The sequence below is a fragment of the Pagrus pagrus genome (assembly GCF_965226575.1).
Source record: "Pagrus pagrus genome assembly, chromosome: 15".
NCBI classification, from domain to species: Eukaryota; Metazoa; Chordata; class Actinopteri; order Spariformes; family Sparidae; genus Pagrus; species Pagrus pagrus.
This window is the reverse complement of record NC_140199.1, coordinates 16,407,835-16,431,608: the sequence shown is the minus strand read 5'-3', so window position 1 is coordinate 16,431,608 and position 23,774 is coordinate 16,407,835. Positions and strand designations below refer to the sequence as shown.

At 40.1% G+C, this 23,774-nt stretch overlaps 2 protein-coding genes across 2 annotated transcripts; one reads left to right on the top strand and one right to left on the bottom strand.

Annotated features, from left to right (window-relative positions):
• The first annotated feature begins 347 nt into the window (after positions 1 to 347).
• herc4 (HECT and RLD domain containing E3 ubiquitin protein ligase 4) lies at positions 348 to 14,927 on the top strand. Its single transcript, XM_084376180.1, has 24 exons — positions 348 to 493; positions 1,457 to 1,728; positions 1,850 to 2,009; positions 2,195 to 2,271; positions 2,373 to 2,594; positions 2,673 to 2,764; positions 4,127 to 4,257; positions 4,433 to 4,587; positions 5,587 to 5,663; positions 6,281 to 6,405; positions 6,570 to 6,629; positions 6,914 to 7,025; positions 7,897 to 8,086; positions 8,198 to 8,370; positions 9,159 to 9,278; positions 9,372 to 9,470; positions 10,534 to 10,701; positions 11,360 to 11,503; positions 11,761 to 11,927; positions 12,149 to 12,215; positions 13,051 to 13,133; positions 13,275 to 13,458; positions 13,672 to 13,774; positions 13,893 to 14,927. The coding sequence occupies exons 2-24, from the start codon at positions 1,503 to 1,505 to the stop codon at positions 14,099 to 14,101; spliced, it is 3,144 nt and encodes a 1,047-aa protein (XP_084232306.1). The 5' UTR covers positions 348 to 493; positions 1,457 to 1,502; the 3' UTR covers positions 14,102 to 14,927.
• A 481-nt stretch (positions 14,928 to 15,408) lies between these two features.
• On the bottom strand, positions 15,409 to 17,560 carry cox5b2 (cytochrome c oxidase subunit 5B2). Its single transcript, XM_084376181.1, has 4 exons — positions 17,391 to 17,560; positions 15,921 to 15,991; positions 15,747 to 15,846; positions 15,409 to 15,657 (listed from the first exon to the last, which is right to left on the bottom strand). The coding sequence occupies exons 1-4, from the start codon at positions 17,488 to 17,490 to the stop codon at positions 15,545 to 15,547; spliced, it is 384 nt and encodes a 127-aa protein (XP_084232307.1). The 5' UTR covers positions 17,491 to 17,560; the 3' UTR covers positions 15,409 to 15,544.
• Between the last annotated feature and the right edge of the window lie 6,214 nt (positions 17,561 to 23,774).

The following is a 23,774-nucleotide window of genomic DNA, read 5'->3' as shown; positions in this document are numbered from 1 at the left end:
ATGCGCGTGTGCTCCATCTAGAACATTGCTGATGCATCGCGACATTTCTTCACCAGTGAAGTTTACGGAAAAGCGATATTACTTCCGGTTAGATGAGCATACGTTCAAATATTAAAAGCCACCACTTTCGCGCTTAAGCTTCACTACAGTTACACAGCACATTATAAATAAGGCGTTCACATTTTTCAGACATTACTCTCAGTGTATAGGTAAAATAGAAATGCACAGTTGCACTGTCTGTCTGAGTCAATTACAAAATGTTTTATTTCTAAAGGAAAAACCGGACATTCAGAGTGTATTACTGCCAGCTTAGCGGCTTTCCAGCAGTTGTTGACAGAGGTATTGCGACTGGGTAGGATTTTTTACAACTAGCTGGCAGCTGGCTTTCGATATTAAATACTGAAATGTGCTGGCATGTTCATTTTTAACACTCAGGAGAGCTAGCAAGCAAAAACACTGGAAGCCAGCAACACTGTCAGACCTGGCGGGTTTGGTAAGCTTTGCTATTTGGCTTTAACGTCATAGCAGACTTAGACATGTTTGTAACTTAATTGCTTTCGAAAAATGTGACATAAAGAGTACAGATTTTTAAGTTGCCACACTTAACGTTAGCTATGCAGTCACCTTACTACACGGACTGGTAGCTGACTGTATTATGTTGTGACTACGTTAGCTTGCTAACATAACAGCAGTGTTTGAGGAAAGCCATGCTATATTAATGTCGCCACGTGTCGAACGCTTTTCTACAAATTGTTCCCTTAGCTCACGTTATTTCTTTAACATTCATTGCTAATATCATTAACTACTAAAGAATGGCAAATTAACTTGGTCAAGTTGCGTCAGTCATGACTGCTCTGGCTCGCTTTTAATCATGGTAGAGTAACGTCAAGAGGGACGCTAGCTGTCTTTATCTGCCGTCCTCCGGTCAGATCAAGAATGTACTTCCGTTTACAACAATTCATATAAATCTTAGAAGAAACGTCGCAGTTGTTACTTTTATGACACCAGACATTACGTTGAACTCTTGCTTGTTTATCAAATGTGGTTGAATATACATATTAAGAATACATTAATATAAACATGTTTAGACGTTTGCTTTAATTTGAAATTCCATACGCCCTAAACGGAAGTTATTCGCTGATTTTAGCTAGCTAAATATTTCATCTACGACCGTTAATCTAACTGTAGCTCACTTGGCTAATCTGTTTACATGCTACCTTGCCAGCCACGAGTTCATTGTATTTTTTATTAGGTTATACATATATTATTAAATCATAAATACAGTAATTAAGCTAAGCACACGTACGCGTCTGTCTTATGCAGCGTTAGTAATGTTATTTAGCCATGACGTTATTTGGCTACCTTGCTAGGTGTTGCCAGCTGAAGTGTATCTAGCAAACAAAACTATGGGCTCCGTAAGGTTAGATTAACCGAGGTGTCTCTTTCGTTTTCACAGAGACGGGGATCCTGCTGGCGTGTATAGCCAAAGGGGGAGAGTTACGATGCTGTGCTGGGGAAATGCTTCCTACGGACAACTAGGCTTGGGTGGGATTGATGAAGAGATTGTGGTTGAGCCACGGAAATGTGAATTCTTTCACGGTAAGCAAGTGTGCGATGTGGGGTGTGGCCACAGACACACAGCCTTCCTGCTGGAGGATGGGACAGTATACACCTGTGGCTGCAATGACCTGGGGCAGCTGGGACACGAGAAGTCCAGAAAGAAACCAGGTTCGTGATATTCTTGTGTGTGTGTGTGTGTGTGTGTGTGTGTGTGTGTCTATTATGTTGTATGATAACACATGGTAAAAATCTGTCATCTTCACATAAACATCTCTTTGTCTTCTATCAGAACAGGTTGTGGCTCTGGATGCACAGATCATAGTGGCAGTGTCGTGTGGACAGTCCCACACGCTTGCCCTGAATGACAAAGGGCAGATTTTCTCATGGGGTCTGGGCTCAGATGGGCAGTTGGGCCTAAATAACTTTGAAGAATGTGTTCGTGTGCCTAGGTAAATTCAGCAGTGTTTTGATACTGATTTGTGTGACACCTCTCTTGTTTGTTCTGCATAATAAACTAAACTCTATCTGCATGTTTGTTGTCTAAATATCAAAGAAACATTCTCAATTAAATTGTTAATTGAAACTAAATTGAACAAAAATAATTGTAATTTCCCTCTCACTGTGAAAATGCCAGAAACATCAAGAGTTTGTCAGATGTACAAATTGCTCAGGTAGCCTGCGGGTATTGGCACTCCCATGCACTTTCAAGAGGTGAGGATAGTTTGAACTCACAGAGTGCACATTTAATAATTCAGCTTATTATGTTTCCCTCACGTGAAGACAGTACATGTTATGCCTATTTCTTTTCATAGGAGGCCAAGTCTTCTCCTGGGGCCAGAATCGATATGGACAACTTGGGCTGGGATTAAACGGACAAAGTATTTCCACACCCCAAATCATTCAGTCTCTGCAGGGCATTCCGTTTGCCCAGATATCTGCAGGTGGCGCTCACAGCTTCGCCCTCACACTCTCAGGAGCGGTGTTTGGCTGGGGGCGCAACAAGTTTGGTCAGCTGGGTCTCAATGACACCAATGGTGGGTGGTCAAAACTCTGAAGCAGTTGTGAGCATTCAATCCCCTAACTCTGACTAATTGAGAGAAGGTCTTTTGCAGATCGGTGTTTCCCAGCCCTGCTGAAGTCCCTTAGATCGCAGAGAGTGATATACATCTCCTGTGGAGAAGATCACACAGCAGCGCTAACCAAGTTAAGTTATACTTTTTGGTCATTTGATAAATCTACGGTGTTATTTGTAAGACCGTGAATTTAATGTGTGGTCGCCTAAAGTGGTGTGATTAGTGGTGGTGAATTCATTGTTAATTACCATTCATATTTTTTGTATTTTATTGGCCAGCCTAATTGCTGAGATCCGGGGTCACAAAGACTCAAGTTAACTTGTGCAATTAAGTCTTCAGGGCTTTACAAATTCAACCTGGCAGGCCACTCTGACAGGTTTTAAACAATTACAGTTTGACTAAAATATCGAAACCACTAATTTGAGAGTGAAGATTGTGGCAAATGAATGAAGATGAGTGTCTCATCAGTTGCATTCTTAAACTTTCTATGGCATTATAATGCCCAGTGGAGTGTGTCAGTGTTGAAGCAAGAAGGAGACCTTCAAAATCGTATTAATTAATAGACAGTTTTAGTTAGGGTAAGACCGATTATCGGCCTGGCCAATTATCAGGGCCGAGATTCAGCATTTTTCCGATCATCGGTATTGGTGTTTTTGGCATTTGATTGCCAAAAAACATAAATTGATTTAAAAATGCACTATTTTGGCTCTGATGCAGCATTCTTTCTCAGTCTGTATTCACCACTCTGTGGTCTCACTTAATGTCCTGCCCACAACACTATCTAATTGGTTACACATCACAAGTCATAGCCTATTAGCACTGAATAATCTGAATCTACAAAGTTACTTGTAACTAAAGTTATCAAATAAATGTAGTGGGGTGATGTAGTGAGAGCTGAAAATGGAAGTACTAAAGAACCTCAAAATTCTACTTCATTACAATACTTGAGTAAATAGTACTTGGTTACATTCCATCACTGGTTATTCTCAGCTTTGACACTAAGATTTTTATTTTTACTGCAAATCGGTTCCAGTTATCAGTCTCCTTGATTACTCATAATCAGTATTGGTATTGGCTTTTTACATCCAGCTCAATCTTCTCATACAAATGACCCCATATGGACTGGCTGGACATAATTCAAGAAGTAAGACTCCAACAAAATAAAGAAGTCTTTTACTTTGGCTAGTTTAAATGTTTTTAAAATCTCGTGGCTGGTAGATGAAAAGGCTTATATGCTGTCTAAGTGCCCGGAGCAAAGTGAGTTTCAGTAGTGGTTTTAGCTTGTAGAAGTAGATCCCTGTTCCGACCTGCAGGTGAAAATATACCCTGTGACAGGGCTGGTTGTTTCCTATTAATAAATAAGTGGATAACTGGTCCTACATGCCATCTCAGTCGGGTCCAGCCCTGTATACTTCAGTGTCTGCAAAAATGTTGGCCTTCCAGTGCTCCCGACCATGAAAACATCAGAACAACAGGTGTTGCTGATTTTACAGGAAGGAGGAGTGTTTACATTTGGAGCAGGAGGATATGGACAACTTGGACATTACTCTACAAACCATGAAATCAACCCCAGGAAAGTGTTTGAGCTCATGGGAAATGTAGTTACACAGATTTCATGTGGAAGGTAAAATTTACTTTGTTTATTTTTAAGTTTTATCTCAAACATGGACGACATATCACATTTTTTGTGTATTGCCAACAATGTACTTACTGTCATCAAATGAGCAGTCTAAAAGATAAACAGGCATAGTTGAATATTATTAAAATGTCATAAAAGTAAATATTTTTGCAATTATAAGGCAGCACACGTTGGCTTTCACGCCCTCCTCTGGAAAGATGTACTCTTTTGGGCTAGGTGGTAACGGGCAGCTTGGTACTCGCTCCACCTGCAACAGAAAAAGCCCTGCCCCGGTCAAAGGCCCCTTCGTAGCCTTCACTGCTCCAACCGATACAGGTAAGACAAGTTAATAATTGTTGTAATTTAAAACTTATCAAGATCTTATTGCAGAAACTGAGTATCTCATTGAAGAAGGTTTTTTTTCTATCTGATGGATGGAAGTCAAACATTTTATTATTTAATTCCTGGTTTGGTTGAATGTGGAAAGTTGCAAAAAGCTACATGGTTGAATGTTGATTCTCAGTGGAAATTTTATTTCTATTTTTCCTCTTACCTGTGGAATTATTTATCCAACTTAATTGTTTTGCGTGAGTTTTGGAGATAACGGCTGTAGAGATGTCTTGCCTTTTCTGGAAAATAATGGAACAAATGGCATTTGGCTTGTCTTGCTCAAAACATTTAAAATAACTCAACAGCAATGTTTGTTTCCAGAAATCATGACCCACTTAAGATAACCCACAGACCCTGTTGTGAGCAGTTTCTTGTATTTTCTTTCTACTGAACTATAACTGCCAACTGTAACACTGTAAAGGAGAAAGTGTGCATCTACTAATGGACAAGAGGCTTGTGCGCACTAAAGCACAGGATTTAAACATTAATGACATCAGCTGAACTTTAATGTTAACGAGCTTAATTAGCTTTGTGTGTGTCAAGATTGCCTCTTGTCCATGAGTGGATGCTCACTCCCTTCTGCACAGTAACTGCTTACAAGGTCTGTGGGTTATTTTGAGTAACTGGGTCATGATTTGTTGAAAGACACATTGCTCTTGAGTTTTACAAATTTCTACAAAATTCTACACATTTTTTTGGTGTTTTGAGCACTACAAGCTGAGTGCCAGTCCGCCAAGACGAGTCCTTTTTAATTTGGAGTGAACGCAACTCACACCAAAACAATCTAGATGGATAAATAGCTCTACAGGTAAGAGGAAATGCATGTATTTTTGATTTTGGGGTGAACTGTCCCTGACATGTTATACTTCTATGTACACTTAGGTCATTCCAATTACTTTATTTATCCATACATTTATTTCTTGCTGTCATTAAATTTCATTGCAGACTTGGAGCAGGGCTGTTGTGTCACAAGGATTTATGCTGGAGGAGACCAGAGCTTTTCTCACTATTTCACTGCCAATGTAAGTTTTCATAAACAAAGTGATTCTCGCTTAATGAGTCATTGAGGTTTCTTAGAGGTGCTTAGGTATTTTTGGTAAATTGCAAGCCCCTTTTCTCTTAACTCGTTATAAAATGATTTGTTAGCTCCTTGTTTTTGACAAACAGCTGTATGGGACTTTTTTGTAACAATCATACTTAGAAATTTTAAGATGGCATAACTGTGTCATACAGGGGAGGGAAGACTGCTTCACCCGATCCTGCATAGTTGACACATTTTGCTTTTAATAATGTGGCCATGTGTATAAATGCTTTCTAACTTTTTTTACATTACATGAAAGCAAAATGTTTTTTTGCATGATCTTGTTCTCTCTCTTGTAAAACACTGTTCATGTTTGGGTCCGGAGTGCCCGCTTCTTTGTGATTTATTTTGCTTCGATCCAACTAGCTCTTCTTTTTTGTTTTAAACATGTGTGACCTGAAATTTCTCAAAATGCTACATAATTGAAGTGAACACCACTTAGATTTTGCACATTTAAAACTGATTTCTCTGCTTTGCCCTCTACTTAACTTTAGTTTGCACAAGTTAATGCTTTTCACTGGATCCTTACTCATAACTTTTAATTCTTTGTTGTTGTAGAAGCTCCAGAACATACACGACGTGAAGATACACAATTCCCACAGAAAGATTTGCACCTTAAATGAGAACATCATACAAAAATGGTTGAGTCACTCACCAGGAAGACTCCCACAAGAAATCTCCAAGTAAAGTCCTCTCTATACAAGAACCTTGGCTGACCACATGTTATTGGTGTTATTGCTAGTTTTGGTTCATTGTAGTCACAAGATGTCATGATTTGAAGTTCTTTGTGAAGATGTGCTTGTCAAAAGTAGTCACACTTATCACTTGCCTTTTATGATTCCTTTAGTGAGATTGACCTCGTGTTCTCCTCAGCAAGCTGCCTCAATGGATCATTTCTGTCAACGAGGTAATTACGTTTAAGATTAAGTCCATTGTTATTTTCGTTCTGTTTTCCAACAGACCTCTTTTATCCCTCGTATTCACACTCTATTTACGACTGATATGTCAGAATTAACAAATCCTTAGAACTTTATTTATCAACCTAGAGTTTTCAAACCTACTCCCAAGAAATCAAATAAGCAGACCCCAGTCTGCTTATTTGATTTCTTTGCAATTCATTCTTTCACTTTTTGGGATGCTACATTGCAACAGTGTATTTATTGTAAATCACTGTCAATGTCTTTTACACAGTCATCCAGATCACTACAGTACCAGCAGCAAATGTTCAGGGGTGGATATGAACATGGCTCGCCTCCTGTTTCACAGAGTGGTCCAACAAGATCACCCTGAGATCACTCAGCAGGTAACCCAATATTCCTCACATTCTTGTCAACAGTGTTGTTGAGCTGGATGCTCATATAATTTAGATTTTGTGCCTGGAAACGGTTGTATTTAGTTTAGATTTGGATATAATGTATATGTGGGCACAATATACATTATATATGTGGGCCTCATACATAAAGTATGCAGCCTCAGTGGGCCCCCTTCCCTGACACCTTGGGGGTGCTAAAAGCCTACATTTAATAGGAGTGATGGCATCACAAAGTGTGTGCGTGTGCGTGTGTGTGTGTGTGTGTGTGTGTGTGTGTGTGTGTGTGTGTGTGTGTGTGTGTGTGTGTGTGTGTGTGCGTGCAGCGTCTGTGCAGATGTCAGTAGACAGGAGGGGCAGAGGTATGGTAGATTTTCAACTAGTTCATTGATCGCAGATGGCATCTTTCTCTTGAACAAATGAAGAAAAAAGTAGGGGGTTGCCAAATATACTTGGGCAGCTGTTAATGTACCTGGACGGCATGCCTAAGTAAAGTCTATGAGAGGGAAACATTGAAGAAACCCTCTTGGTGTGTTATTAAAAAATATGAATGTTTACGCTAAGAATTTGATGAAATGTTTTTCAGATGTGTGGTTAAAAATCTGCCTAGAGCAAGAAAGTAGGCAGGCTTATGTATTTCAGCAAAGGAAAAAACAAATCTTGATGACGAATTCAATATAGATTTTTGAGTTTACGAGGTGCGCCTGAATGCACCACGAAGTCCCTAAATAAAGACAATTTGAATCGGATAATTTTCTTTTTCCACTCACTGCCTCTATGAGCACCCTGCCCCGCCTGAGTGTGTCATCTTTGCACTTTGGCTTATCATTGTTTAATCACAGTGTCTTTCTTCTGTCTCCCTCAGATTGCTGCCAGTCTGGAGAAACATCTACTTCCCAGACTAAGCAACTCTCCCCCAGACATTGAAGCCCTGAGACTCTACCTCACTCTTCCAGAATGCCCTCTTCTCAGTGACCGAAATAATTATGTCACCATCGCGATCCCATTTGCCAAATCAGTCATCAGCTTGAAAGAGACTCCTCTCAAGGTGCTAGGTAGGATGAATAAGGTTTTGTTATGCCTCAGGCCACACATGATGCAACAATATCTCTGCCAATTTTCTTTCAACTTTTTTCACAAAATGTTTGATGTTGTATTTGCGTCAGGAAACTGGTGGGCTACATTTGAGCCCAGAGTCTTCCAGCGGCTGGTTGAGTTGTACAAGGAAGTGGTGGTGTATCTCCTTCAGATGCACAAAGTGGGCATTCCCTCAGAAGAGCAGAGAATTTTCACTTGTTTCTTGGACACGTCCCTCCGATTCCTGGAGATCCTGCACACGGTGAGAAATTTAAACAAATCTGTGGATTTGTGTACTGTACATTAGGGCTTTGACATTTGCCCAAAAAATCATATTCGAACTTCGTTTGTTTATTAATATTAATATTCGAATATATTCGAATATTTATTGATAATATTTTGATCATTAAATGCCTCCAGTAAGACCTATATTAGTATCAAAAGAAAGTCGTTTTTCTGTTGTTCTATGTTCTGTCCACCAGAGGGCAGTGTATCAATCAATAGACAGAAAAGTGTTGACAGGTGGGCTCTCAAGTTGCTGGTCGTGGAGTGGTCGATAAGTTTAGTCTTACATATTTTACAAATAACTTTGTCCTTTCTCATTATTTTTCCTTGTTTCAGGAAACCAAAGAAGCGCCACACATTACTCCTTAAATTTTCCGGCGTGTATAGTTCTCCTTCCGCACTCGCAGCCTTTTGCTCCGCCATTGTTTTTCTGTGAAAGAGTGTAAACAGGCGTCAGGCGCTAACGACGTGATAACGTACAGAAGCCCCAGGTGATCAATGCTCATGAGCTCGCGTTTCACAAAACAGGCTGAAAAAAGCCTCGAATCTGGATTGAAAACTACGTTTTCAGGCAAACACATTTACCAAAAATAATGCTTATTATAGGTTCGAATATTTAGAAGCTGCCCGATATTCGTTTGAATATCTTTTTTTTTTTAATATTCAAATTATATTCGAATACCGAAGTTCGATGTCAAAGCCCTACTGTACATCATACAGTACCATGAAGAACTGTTGATAACATCCATTTTCCTGTCGTATCAGGTGAGTGAGAGAGCAGGACACATCATTCAGTATGATAAATTCTACATCCATGAGTTGGATGACTTGATAGACATCAGAAATGACTACGTCACATGGATTCAGAGGCAGATGTACCCAATGGTGAGTCTACTCTTGATGTCAGTTTCACGTTGTAACATTTGTCTATGTTTAGGCATCAGTATGAACCATTTGTTTATGCCTCTGTATCCTCAGGGTCATGATGGTGTCGTGACTCTGTGCAGGTATCCATTTGTATTTGATGCACAAGCGAAAACAACACTCCTTCAGACTGATGCTGTCATACAGATGCAGGTCAGTGTTTCCTGCAGGGTTTTGTGAGACTAGTGGGTGGACCTCTGACCTTCTAGCGGGTCCTTGGACGTGCTCACCCAGAAGAAGATTTTGCATAATCTGCATAATGCATCAATTTGGCTGTATCATAAATAATGTGAACATGAATGAAGTAAATATGAAATGTAGAAAATGACCAAATTTAACACTGAGCTTAGTCGAGTCCTCCTAAGCCGCTATACAGCACAGCTTTGCCTATACGTTATTACCACAAGTCTATAGGCTGAAGTCGATATCAATCTTTTGCTTTCCATTGTGCATTAATCCAGAGTTGTAACTAAACCATGACTAAAAGACTAGATTATCATAGTCTTGTTTTAAAATCATGTACGCCATCGAGGAGTACTATAGTGCCTGTATATCGTCTGGTCTGGTCCCTGCACAAATTGCTCCTGGAAAATGTCACAAGCCACAGAGTACTGGGCTTGGGCTCGATAAAACACAGACCAACGAACACAATGCCCAGCTAGGTTAACAAGACAGACAGACTGGAGAGAGGTGGACAGCAAGCTAGCACATCAACTTAACTCTACTGTAATTTGACACCTCAGTTTTACCTGATAGCTGTCCCTGTAAGTCTTTCCGGTGTTTTTTTAAAAGTTTAAGTTTAAACTTTGACTTCTCCTTTGATAAGAGGGGGAGACAGCAAAATTTGCAGGGTCTTAGTGTGAAAAAAAGCATGTCAGGTACAGCAAGAGGCTGGAGTGAAAGATGCTATGTGGAGTTATGGCACAAAACGTTGGAGACATTTTAGTTTTGACAGGCTGCCACAGTCTAGGTAATTAACGGGAAACTCAGAAGATCAAATACAGTAAATGACAGAATTAAGGTCTTAATCATCATTTTTGCGTTTTCCTCCATTTGATTGGTTTCACTCCATCAAAAAGTACAGTCAAATGAGACAATATTCATTTAAGACTTTTTGAACAGCTCTACTTGTTCAAAATCTGCAGAAAATCTCCCAAATTCTGAGGCCGCAGATTCCATGTGGGCCTGGTTCATCCTTCTCCTGTTGTATTTATAGATGGCAGTGGACCAGGCACAGATGCAGAACTTCAGCTCCATGTTCATGCCAGCAGTGGAATCGGTCAACCCGTGCCTCATCCTCATCGTAAGGAGGGAAAATATTGTCGGAGACACCATGGAAGTCCTCAGGAAGTCTAAGAATGTTGACTACAAGAAACCGCTCAAGGTAAAAGCTGTTTATAATTAGTATTTTTATATTGACAATGAATCACAGGAGTTATGTCCATGTCAAAGATGTTGATCATAGTGACGAACCCACAGAAAATTCCCCTGTAACTCGTAGTTACCCTCAGTTATGCAGTCTCATTGCAGCAGGCAGCTGTTTCCAGCAAAAAGACTCAAAAAACCCACTTCCCAGCACCCTCCAGCACATAGAGAAAATTAACAGCTTGCTGGTGAACACACACAGCGGGGCATTTAGCTGCTGAAGAGACAGATATTTCCTTCAGGAGTTGGTTGAAACCAAAACGGAGCTAAAAAGAGAGTCATTATTGAACTCTTACAGATTTTTGCCCTGTCAATGTTATATGTGATAATATTTAATATTAGATAATATTTCCATGTTGTGTTAATAGCTTGTTTCTTATGCCTAAAGTGATTTAACATCTATAAATGTAGGTTTATTTTAAAATTGATTTCATAAAAGTAATTAAAGGGCTTATGTCATCAATTAAATAGTGAATTATCTGTCATAGAGCAATGGAATAATCAAATATGTTGCTTCAAGTATTCTTCACACAGTTTACATACAAATCTGTGTTTCCATTTAAATTTAGACATAAAAGGCACTGCTGTCATTCTAATGTGTGACACATTGGTGGCAGGTGATTTTCGTGGGAGAAGAGGCCGTCGATGCAGGAGGCGTGAGAAAGGAGTTCTTCCTCCTGATCATGAAAGAGCTGCTGGATCCCAAATATGGGATGTTCCGTTACTACGAGGAGTCTAGGCTCATCTGGTTCTCAAACAAGGTACTTGCTGTGTAGTTCCCATTTGTTAGCTCACGCTGATGGAATAAATATATAATGAATTAATGAAATAAATGTATATATCCTGTTTAGAACCTGGAGAAACATTATGGCCAGTAATTGAAGGGACAGATGCAGTACAGGCACACATTCTTTATGTGCACCTGTTATTGTTTGCTTCCAAATAAATGTAAATATGTGACACATTGAGCCTGCCTTCTATACAATGTTTGATGACAATCCTTGACTGTCACTTGCAGACCTTTGAGGACATTGACTTGTTCAACCTCATCGGGGTCATCTGTGGCCTGGCCATCTACAATCTCACTATAGTGGAGCTCCACTTCCCTGTGGCCCTTTACAAGAAGCTTCTGAAGAGGAAGCCGACACTAGATGACCTGAAAGAGCTAATGCCAGATGTGGGAAGGTCAGATCAAGGAACAGTCATCTGAGGTTCCCATTTATCATGTTTATGAATGTCAGTTTGCCTTGGTATTTTCTTAACTGCATCCAAAATGTATTCTTTAAATGCTGCAGTTGTAATACCAAACAAAGTGCTAATTGAAAGATAACATAAGTGTTTAACAAACGTCTTGATGCGAAAATAATAGCATAAAATATGTCTGTTTCTGTCTCCTTTTAAACTAGGAGTCTGCAGCTGTTACTGGACTACACAGAAGATGACCTTGAGGAAACCTTCTGCTTGAACTTCACAGTAAGATGATTGTCAAATGACACTCTCTGTGGTGCATCAAGTGTGAAATAAATAGTCGTGATACATCTGTATATCATATTCGCAAAATCTTCAGGGTGCTCCTCTTGATCATGCACCAACCGTTATCAGCCGATATTCACTCTAAATAGTTGCATCAGTGGTCTCTGTAAAGCTAAATCAGAAGAGCAAATCAGATAAACACGTGAGCCTCTATGCGTTGCTAAAATTCCGCGGTGTACTGCAGAGCTTGAGAGTAACTCCCTCAGGTCTGAGAGTTTCCGTTCAGAGGAACATGACATGTTAAACAGTGAACTTCAGTTAAATGTGACAACAGTATATAAATGTACTTAAGTACTTCAGCTGAGTACAGTTTGAAAGTAAAAGTACTGTGAGTTTGGTGTTACAGAAGTTTTACATTAGTGTAGTGTTTCATTTTATGAAATTGCAGTCAATGATGAAAGTGACCAGGTGGTGGAGTAGTGGCTCCATGGTACAAAGACCTCAATAAGACATCTGGGACCGAGACCCAGAATTTTCCCCAAATTCTGGGTTACTAAATTCTGTATCCCATTTATTTCATATTAATTCTGTTGTTTCACAGTTCATAGATGACTTTTCATTTTGTTTTCAACCTATTTCTTTGAATTGATCAAAATAAATTTAATTAGTGTTTTGATTATGCTACTAATAACCCTAACCCTAACTCAAGATGACACTAAAGTAAAGAAACATCCTTTTGATTGGTGATCGACCGCTTTTGCTTTCAGCAATTGGTGATCAACGATCAATGACCTGATCAGAGCACCTTTACAAAATCTGAACACTATATTTTCAGATCACAGAGGAAAACTACGGTGCCACAGAGGTCTTGGAACTAGTACCTAACGGCGAAGACATTAATGTCAATAAATCAAACAGGTAAAACTCTCTCATGAAAAACTCTTTCAGTTGTGGAAATCTGGTCATATTGCTGCATCAAGTCCCCTACTTTATTTTACATTTAAAATGTTAATAAAAAAAAAATTTACTTTTCAGTTCTTTCTCTTTTTCTTCTTTTAGGCAGGAATTTGTCACCGCATACGTAGACTACGTTTTCAACACGTCAGTGGCGCCGCTATTTGAGTGCTTCTATGCAGGCTTTCACAAGGTGTGCGGTGGAAAAGTTCTTGAGTTGTTCCAGCCAAATGAACTGCAAGCCATGGTCATCGGGAACACCAACTATGACTGGACGGAACTCCAAAAGGTCTTCATGTTTAGATTTTGTAATATAACCTTAACTATAACTAGATAAAATGTGTCCACTCCTGCCTGTGTAAAAACAAAAAACGTTGTAATTATTTTCTTAAATTAGAAATGTGAATTTATTTTTACATGCACATTAAAAGAAGCAAATATTGAGTGTCACAAAATTTGTTGAGTAGTTATGAATAGCACAAATTTTGTCTCCTCTCTTCAGAGTACTGAATACAAAGGGGAGTACTGGACGGACCATCCCACTATCAGGCTCTTCTGGGAGGTGTTCCACGATCTTCCTTTGGAGAAGAAAAAACAGTTCCTGTGTAAGTGCTGCCCACCATGCATGACGTGTTGAAAGAATATCAGAGATGTTGTTCTGGAAAGGTGAATTAACTTGTGTTTAATGCTGGAAAAGTAAAACAATGTCCCTTGTGTCTACAGTGTTTCTCACAGGAAGTGACCGCATACCCATCTTGGGCATGAAAAGCCTGAAGCTGGTGATCCAGCCCACTGGCGGAGGGGAGCATTACTTACCTGTTGCCCACACCTGCTTCAACCTGCTGGACCTGCCCAAGTACACGAGTCGAGAAACACTCCGTGAGAAGCTTCTCCAGGCGATTGACCACAATCAAGGCTTTAATCTTGCCTGAAAACACATAAATGCCTCGAACTCAATGGCCGGACTGTCGGTGACAACCACGTTCCCAAATGTTTCGTTTTGCAGACTTGAATCCTGCATTAAGACTTGAACTCTGGGAAAGAAGAGGCGGCCACATGATGCTAGAAATGAGTTGGATGTCTAGACTTTCACGTTAACATTGATTTTCCAGCTTTTCCATCACAGTATTTGCCCTGTAGTATATAATAGTATGCCCTATTACAAGTCCATTTACATTTGATATTGCTCTTGTAGATATGCTTTTATTCATGTTTGGATAAGACAAGTATGATGAAGCAAACTACTGGTATTTACCAACACAGGGCATGCATACAGCAACATAAACACCTGTAAAATATAAGTTAAAAGTAGTAACATTACCTCTCTGAAGCTTAAGGTGTCATGTAATAGTGAGATGTTTCTCTTATGTTTATACTGGTGGAAAATGTTATCAGAAAAACCTCAAATTATATTATAATCCACACTGTGGCCTCAAAATGACCACATTAAAAACACACCTCTCTGACAGGGTCCCGACAGAAATGTAACATTTTAAGCTCCACTGGGGTAGTAGTTTCTGCATGGCTACTGCAGTGATTCCTACTGTATTTTACAGGAGTTGATGATGTTGTGTTCACCCCTGTACATAAAATGTTTGAACCCAGACATTGTAAACTAACTCTCTTTATGTTTGATCTAAGTTCTGTTGTAACCGTTTGATTGAGAGCAGTGTGAAGCGATGCTTTAGGTTCTGAGTGGATTTTCTTGGCTGTAAGCCTTAAACAATCCACAAATAAAACATAGTACAGCCACTGAAATACATGTGAGTATTGTTTGTTAAAGGCATTGTTAACTACTGTCTTCTGGTTGTTTGGTTTTTATACTAGATCATCTTTTAACATCTTGCCTGCGGGATTCACAGCTTAAAGTCATTTTAACATGAAACTTATAGCAATGATGTGCAACTTAAAGGTCCAGTGTTTAGGATTAAGCACCGTTTTACAATCAACCGCAGAGCCCTTGTCTCACCCTGTCGTATGTTGGCTGCTAAAAATAAAAAAGTTCCTCTCTTGAGCCAGTGTCTTCTGGGCGACAAACATGGTAGAGTCCGTAGAAGAGGACCCGCTCCCCCTGTAGATATAAAAGGCTCATTGTAAGGTAAAAAACAGTGGTTCTCAGTTTCAGGTGATTGTACACTAATGAAAACATGGTTATAAATATTGTATTCCATATCTGCCCCTGATGTTAATCTATTCCCAAATTTTAAAAAAACCTGACAACAGATTTCTGTCAAGACACTTCAGTTCAGGATTACATTTTAATGATAAACTGTACATGTTAAATGATATGCACACATTGGAGTACATGGCCATGAAGGAGGCAAATATGAATGCCTGTGTTGTCCCATTGTACAGAGTTTGTGTTAAATTTAGTTTCAATGGGGCAGCTCATGGTGGACCAGCTGATAGTGGGAACCACAGGAAGGACAGCGCTGGGCATCTCCCTGATGAAGCCAGAACCACACAATTGCTGTGTTGTCTTCCTCACCTGCAAAAAATGATAAAATGGTTCACCTGGTTTTCAATGTACACATTCATACAGATGACCGGACGTCACCTTTATTGTACATTACTTACAAAGACAGCCCACCAGCCTCTTGGTTCCAATGCATGGCACAATGTGAGGGTCCTCTTGGGTACCTGCGTACTCCTTGGGCTTCAGTATACTGTAGGGATCCTGTAATGAGAATTTAAAGAAAATGAGTACTTGTAAGGTTGAAGCACTGTATACTTATGCGTAAAGCAGCCCACCTTTCCATGTTTGAAGCCCTGCAGGGCGCGACGCTCCAGTCCAGTGGCCTGTTCCTCATCTGTTGGTATTCCTGAAAATGTGTATGGCAGAGGCAAGTTTACTAGCACCATTCAAAAGTGCTAAAATTGCCTTCAGATGACATTAAAAACAAATGCAAAACTAAAATCTATCCTTTTGAGCTGTGATTTAAAGACTGGTGTAATGTATTCCACTTTCTTGGTGTTAATGAGGACAGCAGCATTCTGGACAAGCTGTAGCTTTACTAACACCTGTGAACACACCTTTACATTAGTCTGGCCTGCTGGAAATAAATGCATGAACAAGTTTTTTTTTCTCAAATCTAGTTTTTAAGGTGATGATAGGCTGATTTTGAAATCGTCTTACGTGGCAGTCGTTATTCATGTCTGACTTCATAACCAAATCAAGATTTCCAGCTCGGTTTCTGGATTTTAGTGTCATGGACAAAAGGTGAGAACTAATCTTTAATGGGGCACTATGTAGTTTTGGAGAAGAAATTCAAACTCATAGTTTTAATATTTACCATTCTAATGAGGTAATAATACAAACTGAGAAATATTTATCTTTTCCATAACTGAATAAACAAGATGTTCTCAGTGGAAAATAAGGTCCCCAAAACACTGTTTGAAGCTAGAAAGGTGGCAGGGCCCACCACATATAAACAAAGCATGAATCACAGTATTAAAGTGTGTTGTCCTTTAAAGTCAGTTTGTTTATTCAGTTATGAAAACAAAGAGTTTGTATATTTGGTTTGTTGAGACATTAAAAAAACAGTTGATGAACAGCTTTTTCTTCTGATTAAGATTTCCTCACCAAAACTACATAGCGCACCTTTAATCATCCTAGTTTCAGTTTGAGATTGAGCAAATGATTTCTCTTACATTAGAAACCACTGCAGTCTTATAGCCAGGTCGTGCTGTATGCACATCACAGTCTTGAATACCAGTTAAAGTGCACGTCGACACTGGACGCCACCCACACCAACCTGTTTCTGCCCCCTATCAGGAAACTGGCACCAAACCAGCAGGCGCCTGCCAGAGGAGGTGGGTCTATCAAAGGCCTTTCCTCGAGTTAAAGTCCAAATGACCTTCATTATTTGATTCAAATGCTGTAGTCACATTTAAGCGGAACATGTTTGAACACAGCAATCTCACTCATAGCACCAAAAGTGACCAAATATATTTTATTACTGCGAATAAATATTACTTGTCAAAATTCAATGTTATTTATCCTCTGTGTGGTAAAACATAATTGGTAGCCATTATAGACGTCGTGTCTGATATAAGTCAGCGGTTGAGCCACACAACTGCGCAGTAACTAAAAAACATCGCCATAATAAGCCTGACTTACAGTCCAGCTGCCTCAGCTGACCTCCCACATGTATGTCTGCGGTAGTGTGCGGGCCTGTCTGACGGGCTGAAGCCTTCAGTCAGTCGGTTATAAACACTTGCCTCTCACCGTGGCCAGAGCACGGTGTAACGGTCTGGCCGCCACATTGCTCCTCAGCTGCAGTGTTGTTGCACAAGCTCGAAGAAGAAGACGTCCCGCCATTCTTGGTGACAAGCTCTGTTACTGAGAACGACCTGACACAACTGTATCAGCTGTCCTGAGATGACCCCGACAGCCCGCTGAGTGACAGCTGGTCTGACCAATGGGAGCAGACGTATGGCAGCGCTAACCAATGAAAATGAATAGAGACACAGGTGGTAAATAACTAGTGAAACTAATGGAAACATGAAGAAAGTCATGTACTTTGTATTTTAAATTGGTTCTGATACCTAATACAAATTTGAGAAATACTCAAAGGGAGGTACTACACTTCCTGAACACCTCTACTTCTGAATATGAAAATATAGCTGAAATTGCAAAGTAAAAGTCACTAGGCATTTTATACAAGTTAGATAGTTAACATAATAGAATATATCATAGGTAGCCCGTTTACGTAGGTCATGGAAGTAAAGGTATGATAAAGCAAGGTGAAACATGGTACAAAAAAATATATACTATATTAAGTATATACTTAAAGTACGCTATCAAAAGTAGTACTCACATGCACAATGACCCCTATCAGTGTGATATTATGTCATTGGTCTGTTATTACAAATGTATTACTACATATGGCGATTTTTGTGTTGTAGATGATTAGAGGTAAAGGGACTTTTAAATACTTTATTGAAAATAAGTCATTTATTCTTCTGACCGTGAATAATATTTTATACTGTATGATATGATATGGTCTTCAAAATACTTTTATAGGTGTCAAATGAATATAGTAGAATATAAGGTACAATATGTTCCTATATAGAATAGAAGCCTACCTCAAAAATGTATTTAAGTACTTAATTGTTGTTAACTTTACACAGGACATTAGAAAAATCAAAACACAGACAGACATGGAGAAAGAAACATGAGTTCAAACATGAATTGCTGTGGTTGGTGTCATTGCTCCTCTCCTCCAGGTGGAGGCGCTGCAGGACAAAGTACTTTGTGAAGGTTTTTAATGGAAACAAGACAATAAAGAAGCAGCGATGAAGCTGTTGTAACATGTAAACACGTTGTTGTTGTGACAGCGGTTAGTTGAAGAGTAGAAAGAGTGTAAAAAGACTGAGTCCCGCTGTATTACTCAGGCTGCACTACAGCGTCTATTCACAGGCGCGAACCCACTACTGAGCGGCACGGGGGCTTTGACCTGCTCCGTTTCCGACCTGGACCGGTGCACCCCTCCTTAGGCGACCTGGTGGTCCCGGGCTCCCCCAGGAGCACCATATCGATACCGAACTTAGTGCGGACACCCGATCGGCATAGTCCGCTGCAGCTCAGAACTCCTGAGCTCAAACGATCCGCCAGCCTCAGCCTCCCAGTAACTTGGATTACAGGCGCGCGCCACCACGCCCGGCGAGAAAGCATGGTGCTCATCGGCTATTTGACTTGTGCGAACGTGACGTCATCAACGCAAGACAAAAGAAAATACACAGTGACATCTAGCGACGGAAGATCGTGGCTGCAGTGATGAGGTCTGCATATCCTTCAGCATTATTACAGTTCTGACCTAAGACTTCATTTAGTGACGACAAAAACCTGCAGCTGCAAAGTTGAAATACAATTTTCCTAAAGCTCCTCACTGATGAAACCTAATATTAACGGTTCCTTTTTATGGACTTATCATTCTTTTCTGTTAAATTGCAATATATACACAATGGATGTTCATAATTTCAGGGGGTTGCATAACTCAGCCCATATGCAAAATCTGTGATTCAAATGTTGATAAAGTAACTCTACCACCAGAAATAAAAACACAGGAGTGGTATCTGTCACTCCCAAAGTTAATAACAGTTCTTCAATACAGGAACAGGAAGGTAGTGCAGACAACTAAATCAAAGTAATAAGGTTTTTTGTAAAAGGTTAATACTTGTGAACACAGGAGTATACGCTGTACTCTGATACTTATGGGAATTACAAGATCAACTCATAAAGCAGTAATATCGTCACTACTTTACATACTCACTGTGGATATAGCTATGTGTTGTAACACAATATATCATAGTACAAAAATGTGACAGTAAAAGCTGAGCATCTGAACAGCAGATCACAATGTCGACAGATTTTCTTTATTCAAACAACAAACTCTAGACAGAGTGTCTCGTTTGAGACTGATTTTCTCTACATCCAGTTCTCTTCATTGCATCATTAGTTTTAAGGTTTCTGGGGTGTTGCATTGACTGGTGTGAAGGTGTAAAGGATGCTGAACTGGTTTTCTTTAAGCTTTTCTGGATTCAAAACCTCTTAAACTGGTAAAATGTAATAATAATAATAATAATAATAGTAATCATCATCATCCTCATCATCAGAAGCATCGCCTTTATTTATCACCTTACATACAAGAGCTGCAGGTCAAAGTGCTTTACAACAGGTCAACAAGAAAAGAAAATGTAACAGAAACATTAAAACAAGTGCAACACCAGGTGATAAAACCAAGCAGTCCACAGTGTAGTTTCGTTGCATAGTAAAGAAAGGCCAAGCAGCTGGTTTTCTTATTAAAAAATTACAGTAGAGGCTCTAAGAGGTTGATAGGCATTATAAAAATACAAACAGTTGGTCACGTAGGCCGGTCCCAAGCCAATAAGAGCCTTGTAAACAATTAATAGGCCTTTAAAATCAATTCTAAAAGACACTGGCAGCCAGCGCAGGTAAACTAAAACTGGGGTGATGTGCTCTCTACTTTTAGTTGTAGTTAAAAGCCTGGCTGCAGAGTTCACAATTAAATGTAGTTTACCAATGGATTGTCTTGGAAGACCGGTGAAGAGAGCATTACAGTGATCATATCTATTTGAAATAAATGCAAGAACAAGTTTTTGGCATGTTGTTTGGTTGGTTCTGATCATAGATTCAGCGGAACAAGAACGGAGACCTTGTTGCGATGGGGCGATCCAGTCTTTCCCACAGCTTCTGTTTGATTCGACGTCCCAGCTCTAAACGATATGGACGAACCCGATCATCCTTGTGCCTGTGAGGAGCAGAAGAAAGAGAAATTAAATCAGAAGGATACACTACCTCTCAAAAGTTTGGGATCAACCCAATCTTAATCAGCACAGCAGTTTTCAGCTGTACTGACATTATAGCACAAGGGTTTTCTACTGATCCACTATCCTTTAAACATGACACACGAGGATTAATCAACACAATGTGCCATTGGACCACAGGAGTGATGGTTGCTGAAATGGTCCTCTGGCCCAGTACACCCGACACAAACCACAGTCAACAACACAGAGGCCAACCGTCCAGAGCAAATGAGGTGAACTGTCAACCGGGATCAATCGCCCCGACAAGTTGACAGACCATTTCAAAACTCTAGCCCCTGATTGTCGACTTCGGATTGGCCTGCAGCCTGCACCAGACGAAGCCGCACCAATCAGAAACTGCCACTGGAAACGGAGGTGAGGGAGAAGCCTGATCCGGGGCCGGAGAGCGACTTAGCAGGAGGGGGACACCAAAAAAAGACACAAGGCACATACACACCATACACACACATGCAGGGCCGCAACAACACTCAGTCTGGTCTACTCGTGCAGCCTCTTTGTAGATGCCTGATGCTACATTGCTGGGCTCTGCTGAGGTGGAGGGGAGAGTAGAACCTGATGCTGCATCACTGGAAGGTGCTGAGGTGGAGAAAGTGTCTGCAGGTGGCCCAGTATAGGCAGGGGAGGGACTCAAATCTTTCAAAAGTGCATCTGAAGAGAGAAGAGGAGTATGTGTCACCACTGGTTGACATTGTAGCCTATTAAAAAACAGCTCCTGATGGCGAAACCCGGTCAATCAGCCACATTCTAGACTACAGCATTGTAAACACAAACAGTGAGAGTGATTACACCGAGCATTCATGCACAAAATGAGCATTCCTCTCACATGATGCATGGTGTCTGCTACTCATATAAGACCGATTGCAAAACCAGGTGTAAAAAGCAGTCCACTCAGTCTCTGTCCCACTAAAACCAGTCCACTCAGTCTCTGTCCCACTAAAACCTCAGTCTCTCTGTCTCACTATAACCAGTCCGCTCAGTCTCTGTCCCACTATAACCAGTCCACTCAGATATAGTAATATTGTAGCTTTTTTTTCTCCTGACACAAACACGCGTACCAAACTGAACCGATCCAAAAGCCGATGTATGGAACAGTGAGCTAACTGTATCGTTGCACCCCTAATAAATATCTTATTATTATTATTATTATTGTATAATAATAATAATAATACATACATTGTATGCATACATTACAAACCGGCTACAAAACGAGAAAAATAAAGCAATGTTCATTCAAAGTTGACTTCTCTCACAGGACAGCGACGCTACAAACCTTAGATGATCTTAGAATATGAAGCATGTCTGTAGATTAAACTGCCCAACAGTATGTTGAAGTTAAAATCTTTACCACCTGAACCACAGCATAGAAATCCAGTAAACAAAAAGTACATTTAGCTGATGACACTTTTAGCCTACTATTATTATTATCTTATCTTGTGCTGCATCATTTCCATAGTGTGATATTACCACTTTTATCTGGACCCCTCTGGTCTAAAGTGACGCTCAATTCCAACAATTGCGCTTCAACTGCAATGAATAAAATATTCAAGTCATCACGTTACCTCTGTCTTTTTCCTCTTCTCCTCTTCTTCTTTTTATTCCCTGGGCTCCAGGAGTTTTCGGACTTTCATTCATGATAGCCTATACATTTCAGAGCGGAGCATTTGTTAACGGTCGAGCTCTGTTTGAAAGCAGCCGACGCACATGAGTCACGCAGTGCAGTCTTGTAACTTCTATGATGTGCAGCAGCTTGTTGCAGTGGACCACATCGATGAGCCTTCCTCTGACAGAGCAGCTCGGCGGGTCATGTTGTTGACTTTCTGGTTAATACTGGAGCTTAACCGTCACAGAGATTCACTCTCAGTCATTATGGGCCGTCTTTGTTTAAATTCATTATCAGCGTTGTAGCCCTGTTGTTTTTTTGTTGATTCAAAAATCAGGTCAAAGTCAGGTTGATCTGCAGTGTTTCAACAGGCAAACAATCAGTTCATGTGAGTACAATTGTATTATGGGTTGTCAGATAATTCAAATAAAGGAAGTTCCACCTTCTCTAAATACTCCTATAATTAGTAAAACTGTATATCAAAGAGTCCAACTCCAATTATTTTCTTTCTACCAAACTGCACCACATCACAGTGCAGAGTGAGCTGCATCTACTCATGGACAAGAGGCTCATGCTTATTACAACAATGTAAACATTAATGGTGTCCTCCTCAGCTGAGCTGTAACATTAGCTGGCTGAGGTAGGTAGCCTTTGGTGAGTAGATGAACGCTTCTCTCTGCAGTGATACAGAAAGAAAATAGTTCTGTGGATTGCCATCTAGTTCTACTATATTTATTATTATTGTTATTAACTTTATCTCCACATCTCAGCAGCTCACACCGAAACAATGTAGATGGATAAGTTACACAACAGGTAAAAGGGAAAAATGTGTTTTCGATTTTGGGGTGAACTGTCACTTTAATGCCTCATTACTGATCTATAAGGCATATTCATGACTTCCCGCAATTAATGATGCAATTCCAACTGTGACATCAGTGCTTGGTTTGATCAGTGTTTGACTATATGTAAGATGGCTCAATATTCTTAGTGCTGTCTTCAGTAATGCACTTTACCACTATCACTCTCGGGTTTACTGCCTGTTTTTACTGGCCGTTTTTTTCAATAGCTCCCAGGTCATTTGAGCCATTGACTCGAAACAATGCTAAAATGTCTTGCTGTACTGGTAGAATGAGACTTTGACAAAATGGATTTTAGTGGAATTTGTGTTTTTCATTAATATTTAAGTCACAATTAAAATTTATTAAAATATCAGCCAAATTTTTTTCAACAGCATTCAGGTCATTTGACTGTTACGACCCCTCCCTTTATGCTCGCCATGATGCAGTTGATCACTTCCAGCAGCAGCTGGCAGTCAGGGAGGGTCGTTAGGGCAAGGTGCTGACACCTGGCTAGGCCTCTACCAAGGTTATAAATGCCAGCTTGGTCTCATTGTCTCTCTCTCCTAGACTCCACACTGCTACAGGTTCTGGGTCCGTTTTGGTGTTCTCTTTTGCATTCAACAGCAGCACACACGCCTCATTCATCCACACACTACATTCACTACTGATGCCGCTACTCTCCACAACTCATGGTTTTTGTAGATAGTTATGTCTAAGTTACAATAAAACATTTTCATTGGCACTAAAATCCTGACTTGTCACCCCTCTTTGTCACATACATTGAGCCAGTTTGTGACAAGTGGGGGCTCGTCCAGC